Genomic DNA, 18,073 nt, shown 5'->3' with positions numbered 1-18,073 from the left:
TCTTGTATATGTTGCAGGAGCAAAACAATCTTCTCTTGAGGTAAGGTGTCTAACCCCTCAATTAAATTACCTGACCATTTAGCAATGGCTCTTGTAATCCACCCACATGCTATCGTGGGTCTCAGGGCCACCCCAGCAGCAGTATACAAAGATTTGAGTGTAGTCTCAATCGTGCGATCAGTCGCATCTTTTAGGGAGGCTGCACCAGGGACAGGTAATCAGGAGCGGATCTTGCCACGGGCAAGCAGGACTTTTGCCCGGGGCGCCGCCTTCCGGAGGGCGCCGGCGCCATCCGGAGGGCGCCGCACCACGGCAAGATCCGCTGCTGATGTGCCGTGCACCCCCCGCTGCCGCTGTCCCCCGGCGCGAAGGTAACTAGACGCGTAGCGTCTAGTTTCCCTTCGTCGAGAGGACGTTTACTGTGCGGTGCGCGATGACGTCATCGCGCACTGCACAGCAAAGGTCCTCTCCACGAAGGGAACTAGACACGAAGCGTCTAGTTCCCCTTCGTGGAGAGGACCTTTGCTGTGCGGTGCGCGATGACGTCATCGCGCACCGCACACCTTTCATCTGCGCTACTACTGTACAGGGGGCGTAAGTGACAACGCCCCCTGTATGAAGCCACGCCCCCATCGCCTGCCCGGGGCGCTCAAAACCCCGGAGCCGGCCCTGCAGGTAATGCAATTTTACGTGAGAGCCTGGAGACTGATGCATCCACTATCGGTGTATTTTCCCATTTTTTTCTATCCTCAGGAGGAAAAGAAAAGATGATAACCACCACCTAGGAATTTTAAATTTCTTAGCTGGATTAACCCACAGTTCTTCAAACAGGGTATTTAGTTCCTTTCACACAGGAAAAGTGGCTGACTATTCATTCTAAATGTTAAAGTAATATTCCTCCCCCTCTCCTCTGTCACCTTATCAGGAATATTTAGAATTTCTCTGATAGGATCTATGAGAGATTCTACACCCTGCAACAGAGTACCCTCCCCTACCTCTGTGTCCACATCACCTTCCTCCATTTCTGACCCGTCATTATCAAAGTCAGAATGCAGAATATGGGCCAAAGTACATTTTTGCGGACAAATGGTAGAGGGTTGAGACTCTGGTCTGGGTACTGAGTCCTTTTTCATAAACTCATCCATAGATGCGTCTCTTTCTCATTACAAGATCATTTTGTAGGAATGATGGAAATCATTCCCCTAATGGATAGTGATGAGCGGATTCGGTTTTACTCGGTTTTACTCGGTTCTCAAAACCGAATCTTATTGGCTATTCAAAACACGTGACATCCGTGAGCCAATAAGATGCCGTTTTGAGAACTGAGTAAAACGAGTAAAACCGAACCCGCTCATCACTACTAATGGAGTCCAGCCATGCTGATTCTGCCCCACTAGCCTGGGAAGGGATACTGCACTGAGTACACACTAGTGAACACCCTGGAGAAGAGGAATACTGTGCCTACATGAAACACACTTTTTGCCTGACATACTGCAGTAGTGACAGTACACACACACACAGGAAAAGGTTAAAAGCACAATGAACCCACAAAGAGCCCTTCCAGAGAGATACAGAGAGAGTATGGAGCCAGCACACGGTGCCCTTATCACTAATGCCAAGCTTAGCCATGTCGCAGACTAAGTACCTAGATTAGGGACTTAGTACACTAGTAAATCGTCCCCCTCCCCGCTATAACCCCCTGGTACCGCTGAGGTAAACTGGAGGCTTTCCGGCGGAGCTGCGCATCCCTGTCAGTCAGCGTCTGTGTCAGCTGAAGTAGGGAAAATGGCGCTTGTGAGCTGCTGGATCTGCTCATAGTGAATGGATCTGCTCATAGTGAAGCCCCGCTCTTTATACTGGCTTATGTGTCTATGTGCATAAAATGGAGACATTCCTGTTTTATGGCTGTGTTGCCAGTCTGGGTACTGTGTACACAACAGTGTACTTAGGGGGTAATTCCAAGTTGATCGCAGCAGGAAATTTTTTAGCAATTGGACAAAACCATCTGCACTGCAGGTGGGGCAGATGTAACATATGCAGAGAGAGTTAGATTTGGGTGGGGTGTGTTTAATCTGCAATCTAATTTGCAGTGTAAAAATAAAGCAGCCAGTATTTACCCTACACAGAAACAAAATAACCCACCCAAATCTAACTCTCTCTGCACATGTTACATCTGCCTCCCCTGCAGTGCACATGGTTTTGCCAAATTGCTAACTTTCTTGCTGCTGCTATCAACTCAGAATTACCCCCTTAGTCAGGAGACTCAGTCCGCCCCGCGTAGAAGCTGTGCGTCTCCGTACCCTCATGCCACCATAATGACCAGGCGACCTGTGAACCGGGATGCCAGCTTAGTATTCACCACTCTTCATTCTTCTGGCTCTGTTAGGGGTGGCGGCGTGCTGCGGGAATGTACGCTCGCCATGGTGGGGCTTGCGAATAGTTCCCTCAGGAGCTAGCATCCTGTCAGTGGTGCCATCCAGTCCTGGCTGAAAATAATAAACTTTAAAAATAAATGTAGAAAACTCTTAAAGAGCTTCCAGAGACGTGACCGGCTCCTCCGGGCACATTTTCCTAGACTGAGTTTGGTAGGAGGGGCATAGAGGGAGGAGCCAGCACACACAATCAAACTTCTATAGTGCCCATGGCACCTAGTGGACCGTCTATACCCCATGGTACTAAATGGATTCCCAGTATCCCCTAGGACGTAAGAGAAAATAAAATGTTCTTGTTTAGAAGACTTTCACTACTGACCCTGATGCTGCTTGCAGAGATTGTTATTCAGTGCAGTTACCATTGTTTGACTTCTCTTCTCCATGATCGCATTTGTTTTTCAGCTAGAGTATTCGTGTGCATCTAATGGAGGTGCTATAGTCCTCTCCTAATCTCCAACATTTCAGAAGTGCCTAAGTGGTCCACTTATCATTTAAATATTTGCGTTTTTTTTCCTCTGAAAAGTTAAACACCCGTTTTTGGGGGATAACTATAAATATCACACAAATGTAGGACTGAGGGACCGCAGCAGATGCTGTATCTCCGATACCTGCTGCTATCCCTCCATTCCCGTCAGCAGCCACAGCTCCCATATGCTTCTATGGGGGGGTTGCAATGATGCCAGATTTACCAAGCTCCAGAATACGAAGCATTCCCAAGCTTGTCCCTCGTAGCTAATGCCATATGAAGATGGCATTATCCCTCTGTAGCCTATGGGCTACACTTCGCATAACCCTCCCCACCAGTTGCCGCTGGACATGCGTGACTCTCACTTCTACTTCATGCACATCGCAGGAACGCCGTTATAATTGCATATTGCATTGCGATTTTGGGCACTATCGGGCCAAGAGTGCAACGCAAATGCGATTGCTGATTAATGGGCTAAAACACTGACTGGATAACATCATGACACCTATTTAGTGTTTGTAATATTTGGCCTCCGATGATGAGCATCAGCCGCCACGAGGATTTAAATTAATCACACCCACTTCCTTGATGGACAATGAATTAGAGTTTTTGCTGTTTACAGTTTACAATTTTACCATTTTACAAGGGTCATTTACAAGCCGTAACGTCTGTGAACCCGCATTGCTTCTGAATCTGCGCATATTTGAGTGTGCACCCACATAATGGTTTTTGGAAACACCCTTGTAAAATCATTCAGTGGATGAACCAGAAACCAGCTTTGCTCATCGATGGTCGCCAATGGTTCTTTACATCAATGTCAGGAACCATGATCTACTGAAAACAAGCAATGGCTTTAAACATCGATAGGCATCACTAGCTGGGGACACTTGAATGTGGCAAGTGAATCATAACGGGGTGGGCTAACCATCAAAGAACAAGAAGAGGGGCTAGGCACTGTGCAACAGGGAAAAAACATCACTGCGTCACTAATTGACGCATTGATAGCAAAACCATTGACTATTATTGGCAGATTATCGATGGTAGCAAACCATTGATGATCAATTGCCATCCCTACCAGACTTTCTGCATGTCGTTTTTTTTTGGACGTGCCATCAGAAAAAAGCTTTGTCCTCCAGTTTTCCACTTTTGTGGTTCACAAATGACTCTTGGTATCCCCATTGTTCTTGCATCAGAAAAAAGTTCCTAAGGGTTTGTATTGTGTACAGTCCTCATATAAACAAATTGTCCATTCCCCCAGCAGGTGCTGGGCTCTGCCTAATTCCACCGGTGACATGGAAGATAACGACAGACCCTACACCCCACTGCTGAGGGCAATACAGGAGCCACTCTTACCAAAGCCCCATGTAGGTAAGACTAACAGGTTTATCCAGTGCTGGATTAAAGGGACATTGGGGATTATTTGCTGACAATGTAGTAAATGTGCAATTAGCCAATGACTAGCTAGGACTGGTCTAGCAGAAGTCACTGGAAGTTAGTGACTGAGTGGAAGAGAATTATGCCCAGATTTATCAAGCCTTGGAGAGTGATAAATAGCACGGTGATAAAGCACCAGCCAATCAGCCACCAATTGTCATGTTACAGGCTGTTTGAAAAATGACAGTTGGGAGCTGATTGGTTGGTACTTTATCACCATGCTTTTTAACTCTTCATGTGATGTATTTTTAATCACTGGATCACTTTTTTAAGTTTAAACATACAGGACCTGATTCTGTATCACACAGAAAGGCGCACGCATCATCAGCCTCTCTTGTCGCTCGCCCGTGTGCGAGTTTATGCAAATTCTCTACAAACTCCTTCCCTTGTGCACATCCATTCGCCTGTTTGGTGGTGGTAAAGTGAGTGGGTTCCGGGGCCGGTGATAAGAAACGCTCGCTAAAACAGTGCGCTCAGTAGGGCGTGTCGCGGGTGTGTCAAAGTAAGTGGCAGCAGCCACGGACCACTGCCATAGAGCTGGTGCAGTTTCCCATGCTGCACCTGATGGTGGCGTAGAAGGACGTTCCAATTGGTATTGCAGCGTGCACGGGCGCTAAAAGTGGGCATCTCACAACTTGGACAGTTGGGCGCACGTATGTGCACGAGGGAAGGAGTTCGTAGTGACAGCTGCATATACTCGCAGGCGGTCGTCTGCCAATTGACTCTTCTACGTGTGGCATTGCGTGTGACTCAGGAGCAGGCCAGATGTCTTCAGATCAGCCCAGTGTTGTTATAACCAGATTACTCTTTACACCCCAAGAGAAGGAAATGACAGCAACTCCGTCTCTGTGTGTGACCCCCCCATACCTGTGTGTCCTCCTCTCTCCTCAGTTGCCATGAAGTGCTTCCTTGTTGGGATTAATATTTCCAGTATCGCTATTGGTAAGTGTCTCATCTGTGTAATTCCCCCTATAGCCCTGTTCCCAATCTTTGGCTGTTCTGTAACTCTTCTGAGCAAGGACCTGACTTCTGCTGAACTTAAAGTGGCCCAGATTGCTGCAGACTTCATGGCATATTAGTCCTTTTTGGCTGCAAATCACAGCTTGGATAGGCATGGGGTGACTGCTGTTGCCAACCAACATCTGATCTGACCAGGAAAGGCCACCTAGTTATTGGAACCTGCGGGAGACCAGGTTTGATGGTAACTGCTATCAGGGCCGGTTCCAGGGCTTCTGGCGCCCCGGGCGGCATTAGGGGGTGTGGCTTCATACAGGGGGCGTGGCCAGTTACGCCCCGTGTACTGTTGTAGGATGTGCAGTGCGCGATGACGTCATCGCGCACCGAACAGCAAAGGTCCTCTCCACGAAGGTAAACTAGACGCGTAGCGCCTAGTTTCACTTTACAACGGACAGCGGGGCAGCGGGAGGCACCACAGCAGGAGCGGATCTTGCCATGGTGCGGTGCCCTCCGGAAGGCAGGCGCCCCGGGCAAAAGTCCTGCTTGCCCGTGGCAAGATCCGCTACTGACTGCTATCTGTGTATGTGGTCACTGTACAGCTCACCTGCTATGGGCAATGGGAACCAGACATTCAGCCCTTAATTGTACAGTAGGCTGACACAACTGTGGTGACATCATAACCACATCCAGCCTGTTTGGTGTTGGGTCAAGCAGCTGGATCTTCCTGTAGATGGGGAATTTAAGGATTTCATCGGTACAAAAGGTGATACAGTTGGCGGACATTGGCCCTCATTCCGAGTTGATCGCTCGCTAGATGCTTTTAGCAGCAGTGCAAACGCTAAGCCGCCGCCCTCTGGGAGTGTATCTTAGCTTAGCAGAAGTGCGAACGAAAGATTAGCAGAACTGCTCGAAAAAATTTTCATGCAGTTTCTGAGTAACTACAGACCTACTCCTACCTTGCGATCACTGCAGACAGTTTAGTTCCTGTTTTGACGTCACAAACACGCCCTGCGTTCAGCTAGCCACTCCCCCGTTTCTCCAGGCATGCCTGCGTTATCCTCTGACACTCCTGCGTTTTTTAGCACACTCACGGAAAATGGTCGGTTACCTCCCAAAAACGCCCCTTTCCTGTCAATCACTCATCGATCAGCCGAGCGACTGAAAAGCGTCGCACGGCCTTGTGTAAAACTGCATAGTTTTGTGTGAAAGTACTTGGCGCGTGCGCACTGCGCCCCATACGCATGCGCAGAAGTGCCGAGTTTTAGCCTGATCGCTGCGCTGCAAACAACGGCAGCTAGCGATTAACTCTGAATGACCCCCATTGTCCTATACCTAGAATAGAAGGTATCTTAATTAGGTTACTGTACAGCCAGAAAGCAGAACTCCTGTATACAGCTGATTATACACCTTGACAGAGCTTGAGATGTTTGATATTTGGGTCTATTTTTAAAGTCACCTTTTCAGATGGGCTATCCGAAAAAGTCATTGATAAGCATGCTACTAGGGCACAAGTATTTTACAGGACATTATATTTAAAGGCCGGGAAATCAGGTGTAGATTCCTATCTAATCCATCTTCATTCCCTCATCCCTATCTGCTCCATCACTGCATCCTCATCCCTATGTACTCCATCACTGCACCCTCATCTCTATGTACTCCATCACTGCACCCTCATCTCTATGTACTCCATCACTGCACCCTCATATCTATGTACTCCATCACTGCATCCTCATCCCTATGTACTCCATCACTGCATCCTCATCCCTATGTACTCCATCACTGCACCCTCATCCCTATGTACTCCATCACTGCACCCTCATATCTATGTACTCCCTCACTGCACCCTCACCCCTATGTACTCCATCACTGCACCCTCATATCTATGTACTCCATCACTGCACCCTCACCCCTATGTACTCCATCACTTCTCCCTCATCCCTATGTACTCCATCACTGCACCCTCATCCCTATGTACTCCATCACTGGACCCTCATCCCTATGTACTCCATCACTGCACCCTCATCCCTATGTACTCCATCACTGCACCCTCATCTCTATGTACTCCATCACTGCACCCTCATCTCTATGTACCCCATCACTGCACCCTCATATCTATGTACTCCATCACTGCACCCTCATATCTATGTACTCCATCACTGCACCCTCACCCCTATGTACTCCATCACTGCACCCTCATCCCTATGTACTCCATCACTGCACCCTCACCTATATGTACTCCATCACTGCACCCTCACCCCTATGTACTCCATCACTTCTCCCTCATCCCTGTGTACTCCATCACTGCACCCTCATTTCTATGTACTCCATCACTGCACCCTCATCTCTATGTACTCCATCACTGCACCCTCATATCTATGTACTCCATCACTGCACCCTCACCCCTATGTACTCCATCACTGCACCCTCATCTCTATGTACTCCATAACTGCATCCTCATCCCTATGTACTCCATCACTGCATCCTCACCCCTATGTACTCCATCACTTCTCCCTCATTCCTATGTACTCCATCACTGCACCCTCATCTCTATGTACTCCATCACTGCACCCTCATCTCTATGTACTCCATCACTGCACCCTCATATCTATGTACTCCATCACTGCACCCTCACCCCTATGTACTCCATCACTGCACCCTCATCTCTATGTACTCCATCACTGCATCCTCATCCCTATGTACTCCATCACTGCATCCTCATCCCTATGTATTCCATCACTGCACCCTCATCCCTATGTACTCCATCACTGCACCCTCACCCCCAGAGCCGGCCATAGCTATAGGCAAACTAGGCAATTGCCTAGGGCATTTGATATGCCTAGGGGCATCAGCAGCTTCTGCTGATTAAAATGATATGCAGCATGCCTATATTCTGTGTGTAGCATTTCATATGCAGATACAGCCACAGGTTCACACAGTATATAGGCATGCCGCATATCATTTTAATCAGCAGAAGCTGCTTGTGCATCCTAGCCACATTGTAATGCAAATAAGATGCATTTTCATAAAAAAAAAAGGTGCCTGATGTTAGCACTGATGCAAGATTTGTGAGGACACATCTATATCCAAGCAGAGGTAGAGATTACAGTGTTAGTGGCAGTGTGAGTGCTGTGTGCATGTGAGTGGGTTGGTTGTGGAGTAGTGTTCGGAATATGTGTAAGGGGCACTATGTGTGTCATTTTGTGTATAAGGGCATTAATAATGTGCAGCATATGTGTAACAGGGTACTACTGTATGTGTGTCATTATGTGTATAGGGGCACTAATAATGTGCAGCAAAAGTGTAGGGGGCACTATACATGTCATTACGTGTATAAGGGCATTAATAATGTGCGGCATATGTGTAACGGTACTACTGTATGTGTGTCATTATGTGTATAGGGGCACTAATAATGTGCAGCAAATGTGTAGGGGGCACTATACATGTCATTATGTGTATAAGGGCATTAATAATGTGCAGCATATGTGTAAGGGACATTATGTGCAAAAGGGCATTAATAAAGGTTGTCATAATGTTTAAGGTGCATTATGTTTATAAGGACATTAATAATGTGTCTTATATGTGTAAGGGGCATTACTGTGTGGAATTATGTGTATAAATGCATTACTAATGTGTGGCATTATGTGTACAAGGTGCTCTACTGTGTGGCGTTGCATATAGAAAGGGCACTACTGTTTCATCTAATGTGAATAAAGAGCAATAGGGTGTGGTGTAATGTGAATAAGGGGCAATTCAGTGTGATTTAATGTGAATAAGGGGCTCTACTGTGAGGAGTAAGGTTTATAAGGTAAAGTGATACTACTGTGGGATGTAATATGAATTATGGACACTATTGCATGATAAAATGTAAATAAAGTTGCAGTACTGAGTGGCGTAATTGGAATTGGGGTTACTATTGTGTGGCCATGCCCCTTGAGATCAAAATCACACCCCTTTTTGGGCTGTGCACCAAATGTGCGAACTGTTCCTATTTAAAATATAGGGGATACAAACACCAAAATAAGGTCAGAGGCGGAACCAGCTGTGGTGCTAGGGGGCACCAGCCAAAATCTTGCCTAGGGCATCATTTTGGTTAGGGCCGGCTCTGCTCACCCCTATGTACTCCATCACTTCTCCCTCATCCCTATGTACTCCATCACTGAACCCTCATCTCTATGTACTCCATCACTGCATCCTCATCCCTATGTACTCCATCACTGCACCCTCATCCCTATGTACTCCATCACTGCATCCTCATCCCTATGTACTCCATCACAGCACCCTCATCCCTATGTACTCCATCACTGCATCCTCACCCCTATGTACTCCATCACTGCACCCTCATCCCTATGTACTCCATCACTGCATCCTCATCCCTATGTACTCCACCACTGCACCCTCATCCCTATGTACTCCATCACTTCTCCCTCATCCCTATGTACTCCATCACTTCTCCCTCATCTCTATGTACTCCATCACTTCTCCCTCATCCCTATGTACTCCATCACTGGACCTTCATCCCTATGTACTCCATCACTGCACCCTCATCTCTATGTACTCCATCACTGGACCCTCATCCCTATGTACTCCATCACTGCACCCTCATCCCTATGTACTCCATCACTGCATCCTCATCTCTATGTACCCCATCACTGCACCCTCATCTCTATGTACTCCATCACTGCACCCTCATCCCTATGTACTCCATCACTGCACCCTCATCCCTATGTACTCCATCATTGCACCCTCATCCCTATGTACTCCATCACTGCACCCTCATCCCTATGTACTCCATCACTGCTCCCTCATCCCTATGTACTCCATCACTGCTCCCTCATTACTATCTACTCCATCACAGCACCCTCATCTCTATCTATTCCATCACTGCACCCTCATCCCTATGTAATCCATCACTGCACCCTCATCCCTATGTACTCCATCACTGCTCCCTCATCCCTATGTACTCCATCACTGCTCCCTCATCCCTATGTACTCCATCACTGCACCCTCATCCCTAAGTACTCCATCACTGCACCCTCATCCCTATGTACTCCATCACTGCTCCCTCATTACTATCTACTCCATCACAGCACCCTCATCTCTATCTATTCCATCACTGCACCCTCATCCCTATGTACTCCATCACTGCACCCTCATCCCTATGTACTCCATCACTGCACCCTCATCTCTATGTACTCCATCACTGCATCCTCGTCCCTATGTACTCCATCACTGCTCCCTCGTCCCTATGTACTCCATCACTGCTCCCTCATCCCTATGTACTCCATCACTGCTCCCTCATCCCTATGTACTCCATCACTGCACCCTCATCCCTAAGTACTCCATCACTGCACCCTCATCCCTATGTGCTCCATCACTGCACCCGCATCCCTATGTACTCCATCACTGCACCCTCATCTCTATGTACTCCATCACTGCACCCTCATCTCTATGTACTCCATCACTGCACCCTCATCTCTATGTACTCCATCACTGCACCCTCATCCCTATGTACTCCATCACTGCATCCTCATCTCTATGTACCCCATCACTGCACCCTCATCTCTATGTACTCCATCACTGCACCCTCACCCCTATGTACTCCATCACTGCATCCTCGTCCCTATGTACTCCATCACTGCACCCTCACCTCTATGTACTCCATCACTGCACCCTCATCTCTATGTACCCCATCACTGCACCCTCATTCCTATCTATTCCATCACTGGATCCTCATTCATATTTACTACATTACTGCAACCTCATTACTATTTACTCCGTCACAGCACCCTCATTCTTATCTATTCCATCACTGGACCCTTATTCCCATTTACTCCATCACTGGACCCTCATCCCTATGTACTCCATCACTGCTCCCTCATTACTATCTACTCCATCACAGCTCCCTTATCTCTATCTATTCCATCACAGCACCCTCATCCCTATGTACTCCATCACTGCACCCTCATCCCTATGTACTCCATCACTGCTCCCTCATCCCTATGTACTCCATCACTGCACCCTCATCCCTATGTACTCCATCACTGCACCCTCATATCTATGTACTCCATCACTGCACCCTCATCCCTATGTACTCCATCACTGCACCCTCATCTCTATGTACTGCATCACTGCTCCCTCATCCCTATGTACTCCATCACTGCACCCTCATCCCTAAGTACTCCATCACTGCACCCTCATCCCTATGTACTCCATCACTGCACCCTCATCCCTATGTACTCCATCACTGCACCCTCATCTCTATGTACTCCATCACTGCACCCTCACCTCTATGTACTCCATCACTTCTCCCTCATCCCTATGTACTCCATCACTTCTCCCTCATCTCTATGTACTCCATCACTTCTCCCTCATCCCTATGTACTCCATCACTGCACCCTCATCCCTATGTACTCCATCACTGCACCCTCATCCCTATGTGCTCCATCACTGCATCCTCATCCCTATGTACTCCATCACTGGACCCTCACCTCTATGTACTCCATCACTGGACCCTCATCCCTATGTACTCCATCACTGCACCCTCATCCCTATGTACTCCATCACTGCATCCTCATCTCTATGTACCCCATCACTGCACCCTCATCTCTATGTACTCCATCACTGCACCCTCATCCCTATGTACTCCATCACTGCACCCTCATCCCTATTTACTCCATCACTGCACCCTCATCCCTATGTACTCCATCACTGCTCCCTCATTACTATCTACTCCATCACAGCACCCTCATCTCTATCTATTCCATCACAGCACCCTCATCCCTATGTACTCCATCACTGCACCCTCATCCCTATGTACTCCATCACTGCTCCCTCATCCCTATGTACTCCATCACTGCTCCCTCATCCCTATGTACTCCATCACTGCACCCTCATCCCTATGTACTCCATCACTGCACCCTCATATCTATGTACTCCATCACTGCACCCTCATCCCTATGTACTCCATCACTGCATCCTCATCTCTATGTACCCCATCACTGCACCCTCATCTCTATGTACTCCATCACTGCACCCTCACCCCTATGTACTCCATCACTGCATCGTCGTCCCTATGTACTCTATCACTGCACCCTCACCTATATGTACTCCATCACTGCACCCTCATCTCTATGTACCCCATCCTTCACCCTCATTCCTATCTATTCCATCACTGGACCCTCATTCATATTTACTACATCACTGCAACCTCATTATTATTTACTCCGTCACAGCACCCTCATTCTTATCTATTCCATCACTGGACCCTTATTCCCATTTACTCCATCACTGGACCCTCATCCCTATGTACTCCATCACTGCTCCCTCATTACTATCGACTCCATCACAGCTCCCTCATCTCTATCTATTCCATCACAGCACCCTCATCCCTATGTACTCCATCACTGCACCCTCATCCCTATGTACTCCATCACTGCAACCTCATTACTATCTACTCCATCACTGCACCCTCATCCCTATGTACTCCATCACTGCTACCTCATTACTATCTACTCCATCACTGCACCCTCATCTCTGTCTACTCCATCACTGCAACATAATTCCTATCTACTCCATCTCTGTGCCCTCATTCTTATCTACTCCACTCTCATTCCTATATACTCCATCACCGGACCCTCATCCCTATCTACTCCATCATTGCATCCTCATCACTTTTACCCTCATTCCAATATACTTCATCACTGCACGCTCACCCCAATTTACTTCATCACTGCACTCTCATCCCTATGTACTCCATCACTGCATCCTCGTCCCTATGTACTCCATCACTGCACCCTCACCTCTGTACCTCATCATTGCACCCTCATCACTGTACCCTCATTCCTATCTACTCCATCACTGTACCCTCATCCCTATCTACTCCATCACCAGACCCTAATCCCTATCTACTCCATCACTGCACCCTCATTCCTATCTACTCCATCACTGTACCCGCAACCCTATCTACTCCACCATTGGACCCTCATCCCTATCTACGCCATCATTGCACCCTCATTACTGTACCCTTATTCCCATCTACTCCATCACCGTATCCTCATCCCTATCTACTCCATCATTGCACCCTCCTCACTGTACCCTCAACCCTATCTACTCCCCCATTGGACCCTCATCACTATCTACTACTTCACTGTACCCTCAACCCTATCTACTCCATCATTACACCCTCATCACAGTACCCTTATTCCCATCTACTCCATCACCGTATCCTCATCCCTATCTACTCCATCATTGCACCCTCATCACTGTACCCTTATTCCCATCTACTCCATCACAGTACCCTCAACCCTATCTACTTCATCATTGCACCCTCAACCCTATCTACTCCCCCATTGGACCCTCATCACTATCTACTACTTCACAGTACCCGCATCCCTATCTACTCCATCATTGCACCTTCATCACAGTACCCTTATTCCCATCTACTCCATCACAGTACCCGCATCCCTATCTACTCCATCATTGCACCCTCATCACGGGACCCTCAACCCTATCTACTCCACTATTGGACCCTCATCACTATCTACTACTTCACTGTACCCTCAACCCTATCTACTCCATCATTACACCCTCATCACTGTACCCTTATTCCCATCTACTCCATCATCGTGTCCTCATCCCTATGTACTCCATCAATGCACCCGCCTCACTGTACCCTCACCCCTATCTACTCCATCATTATACCCTCATCACTGTACCTTATTCCCATCTACTCCATCATTATACCCTCATCACTGTACCCTTATTCCCATCTACTCCATCATCGTATCCTCATCCCTATCTACTCCATCATTGCACCCTCATCACGGGACCCTCAACCCTATCTACTCCACTATTGGACCCTCTTCACTATCTACTACTTCACTGCACTCTCATCCCTATCTACTCCATTGCTGGTTTTGGTTCTAATTCATTATTGTCAAAACCCCCAAGTGTTTTGATTCAGTCTTTTGTTCGATTATTAATTTTTTTAAATCAATTTTTTTATCATTTTTAAAAAGTTTTTTAAAAAAACAAGCTAAAATCATGTCATTTTTGAAAACCAAACCCTGAATCCGAATTCCGAACCATGGAAAGATCCGAACAGGGACTCAGTTCAGATCGTACCTGTATTTGGTTTAGTTTGGGTCCACAAAACTCCGGAGGATACGGATTTATGGAGAACGAACCGTACATCTCTAATTCCTACATACTCCATCATTGTACCCCCGTTATTATTTGCTCCATCACCACACCCCTTGCTATCTTGGCACTGCTGTCTTCTGCAAATAACGCATACTGATGGTTATTATGTGTTTTTCTCATTCCCAGGTGCGATCTACTTTAATGATTGTCCCGGCCAGTATCTGATTCCATACTATCTCATTATATCGGGTGTGGCATGTCTGCTTCTACTCTGCCTCACATGTCTCCCGTGTGGGGATGGCAGAGAGCCACCATCTATCAGTCTGCCGAATGTCTGTGCACAGTCAGTGATGATCTTATTCCTCTTTGCCTTCTTCATAGCAGGTGAGTATTTGCAGGAAGCATACTGTAGGCTGTGGTGAGTCTAGGATAGAGGTGATGGGGTCGCTCTAACCTACATAAAACTGTGAAGATCTAAATTAGAGAAAGGAGGAGCTGCTGCGTATGGATATCATAGTAACCTCCTATACAGAATGCAGGCGGCCACAGGGCAGGGAGTGCAGGCGGCCACAGGGCAGAAAGTCAAAGCTCATTAAGTAATGGCAATTCCGGGCAGAACAAGGAGTTACTAGACAGAGAAGCCGGGACAGGGAGGAGAGTGCTGGCAGAGAAGCAGGGAGAGGGAGGAGAGTGTCGGCAGAGAAGCAGGGAGAGGGAGGAGAGTGTCGGCAGAGAAGCAGGGAGAGGGAGGAGAGTGTCGGCAGAGAAGCAGTGAGAGGGAGTAGAGTGTCAGCTGTACAGTGCTCAGAGTCACCCTTCTCCCCTCTGCAGGAAATGTCTGGATATATTCTCTGAACAGTGAACCCTGGGATTCTCCATCAGGCCCACACAGATGTAACCGGGTCCTTTACCTGTACTCCTTCTGGGTCATAACACTGTGTCATCTGTGTGTCGCTGTCCTGGTTCTTACCTACCTTTGTTTGCTGCTCTTCCTCTGTATCCTGAGAAGGTCAATGTTCTGGCGTTCCTGGGTCAACATCAGCTGAGAGCCCGGCTGACCGTGAACCCAACCTCGGCTGACAGCCCAGCTGACCCTAACCCAACCTCGTCTGAGAGACGAGCTGACCCTGGACCCAACCTCAGCTGAGGTCCCGGCTGACCCTGGACCCAACCTCAGCTGAGGTCCCGGCTGACCCTGGACCCAACCTCAGCTGAGGTCCCGGCTGACCCTGGACCCAACCTCAGCTGAGGTCCCGGCTGACCCTGGACCCAACCTCGGCTGAGGTCCCGGCTGATCCTGGACCCAACCTCGGCTGAGGTCCCGGCTAACCCTGGACCCAACCTCGGCTGAGGTCCCGGCTGACCCTGGACCCAACCTCGGCTGAGGTCCCGGCTGACCCTGGACCCAACCTCGGCTGAGGTCCCGGCTGACCCTGGACCCAACCTCGGCTGAGGTCCCGGCTGACCCTGGACCCAACCTCGGCTGAGGTCCCGGCTGACCCTGGACCCAACCTCGGCTGAGGTCCCGGCTGACCCTGGACCCAACCTCAGCTGAGAGGCTGGCTGACCCTAAACCCAACCTCAGCTGAGGTCCCGGCTGACCCTGGACCCAACCTCCATTAAGGTCCCGGCTGACCCTAGACCCAACCTCAGCTGAGGTCCCGGCTGACCCTAGACCCAACCTCAGCTGAGAACCCGGCTGACCCTGAACCCAACCTCAGCTGAGAGCCCTGCGGATCCTGAACCGAACCTCAGCTGAGAACCCTGCGGATCCTGAACTCAACCTCAGCTGAGAGCCCTGCTGACCCTGAACTCAACCTCGGCTGAGGTCCCGGCTGACCCTGAACTCAACCTCGGCTGAGGTCCCGGCTGACCCTGAACTCAACCTCGGCTGAGGTCCCGGCTGACCCTGAACTCAACCTCGGCTGAGGTCCCGGCTGCCCCTGAACTCAACCTCGGCTGAGGTCCCGGCTGACCCTGAACTCAACCTCGGCTGAAGTCCCGGCTGACCCTGAACTCAACCTCGGCTGAGGTCTCGGCTGACCCTAAACCCAACCTCGGCTGAGAGCCCTGCTGACCCTGGATCCAACCTCGGCTAAGGTCCCAGCTGACCCTGGACCCAACTTCAGCTGAGAGCCCGGCTGACCCTGAACCCCAATAGACATTCTGAGAAGAAAAGCACTATTCTTGCTAAGCAGATAAGACGTAATTACATAATACAGTTGAAACAAAAACGTAAATGTTCATAATAATCAACGGTTCCCAAATACTTTCAGTTCAGTCCGAGGAAGGGAACAAAACAGGCACCATTGAGTATTTTCTTCTGCAACTGAATTTATCACCAGCTCCTGATGTGGGACAGAACCCTTGACTCTTTACCACCCTTACAATAAAGAATCCTTTCCTGTGGTGATGGTGGCTGTCTGTTATCTGAGCCCAATATGTGGTTAGAAACAGGGGATGTTATCTCTGCCCTGAGTCCTGGGAAACTAGCAAGTTTTGGGTCAAGATTGGGAGAATGAAGTTTATCTGGATGTATCCTTATTTGCATTAATAATAATTTGAGATCTGAAGATCAGAATTGCCCTCCGTTTGCCTCCACAATGTTGTATCTTTGTATTTAGCCCCTTAGGGGTACATATTAAAATATGTGATTTCTTGGCTATCATATATGCGGAATAGGCCTCAATGAATCTAGAAATGGACCTTAATAATTTGTGTGCGACACATCTGTTTAATAGCTCCATCAATATAGTCTGTTTACTACCCAGAACCTCAGAACTGTTCAATTATTTTTATTTTCAGCACAAAATAAAACAAAGGAAAAAGCATTGGGCCCAATTCAGACCTGACCGTTGCTGTGTTTTTGCAGCGGTCAGCGATCAGATAGCCGCAGAGTTGCCGACATTCTGGCTGCTCTCTGCGGGAGAGAGCAGCCAGGTCGGCTGAGCAGGGCGGGCAGGGGAGGCTAGATGAAGAGGAGGGGGTAGTCCGGAGGCGGGATGGGGGCGGAGCAAGGGAGGGTGGGGCGGAGCAAGGGCGGAGTCACGACGATACCTCCTCTAAGCCACGCCCCCGCTCTGTAATGCCGCAATCACCGGCATTACAATGAAGGGGGCGTTGCTATGATGACGCGATTCTGCAAGAATCGCGTCATCGACTGCCCGGTCCGCCCACTTTACACACTAAGTGGGCGGACAGGCAGGGGGGGACCCCGCAAACCAGGAGACTTGCCTGCTCTTCCGTGGGGCCGGGAGGGTCACCTGATTTTCGGGAACCTCCCGGCCATTCCGGGAGAGTAGGTAAGTATGGATAGCCGCCGCCCATAGAGAGTGAAAACCTGCCCCATGCAAGTGTGCGAATGCATGCGTACGCCGTGTGAAAATTCCGCCAGACAGCGGCCAGCTGCAAATCCGTTCGCAACTCACTCACCATCAAATAATTTTTCTAGTCTGTGCAGTCTGTGCTCAGCCCAGGACTTACTCCTACAGTGCAATGAGAACGGGCTGATGGGGGCCGGAGCTGACGTCACACACCCGCCCTGAAAACGCTTGGGAACGCCTGTGTTTTCCTGACACTCACAGAAAACGGGCAATCACCACCCCCAAATGTCCGCTTCCTGTCAATCACCTTGCGAACTCCT

The 18,073-nt window shown here is 48.8% G+C and overlaps 1 protein-coding gene across 2 annotated transcripts in view; it reads left to right on the top strand.

Annotated features, from left to right (window-relative positions):
* Nucleotides 1-17,098, top strand: part of LOC134936024 (transmembrane 4 L6 family member 5-like) — a 56,457-nt gene extending 39,359 nt beyond the window's left edge. The window contains exons 2-5 of one of the 2 annotated variants that reach the window (XM_063930927.1): nt 4,157-4,266; nt 5,224-5,274; nt 14,617-14,814; nt 15,262-17,098. In XM_063930927.1, coding sequence (XP_063786997.1) covers nt 4,191-4,266; nt 5,224-5,274; nt 14,617-14,814; nt 15,262-15,476 — 540 coding nt within the window. In that variant the 5' untranslated portion in view covers nt 4,157-4,190 and the 3' untranslated portion in view covers nt 15,477-17,098. The remainder of the gene's footprint in view (nt 1-4,156; nt 4,267-5,223; nt 5,275-14,616; nt 14,815-15,261) is intronic. The other variant, XM_063930926.1, reaches the window with a different exon arrangement.
* The last annotated feature ends 975 nt before the right edge of the window (nt 17,099-18,073 follow it).

This window comes from Pseudophryne corroboree, chromosome 6 (assembly GCF_028390025.1).
Source record: "Pseudophryne corroboree isolate aPseCor3 chromosome 6, aPseCor3.hap2, whole genome shotgun sequence".
Taxonomy (NCBI): Eukaryota; Metazoa; Chordata; class Amphibia; order Anura; family Myobatrachidae; genus Pseudophryne; species Pseudophryne corroboree.
The sequence above is the reverse complement of the archived record's forward strand: the minus strand, read 5'-3'. Positions and strand labels throughout refer to the sequence as shown.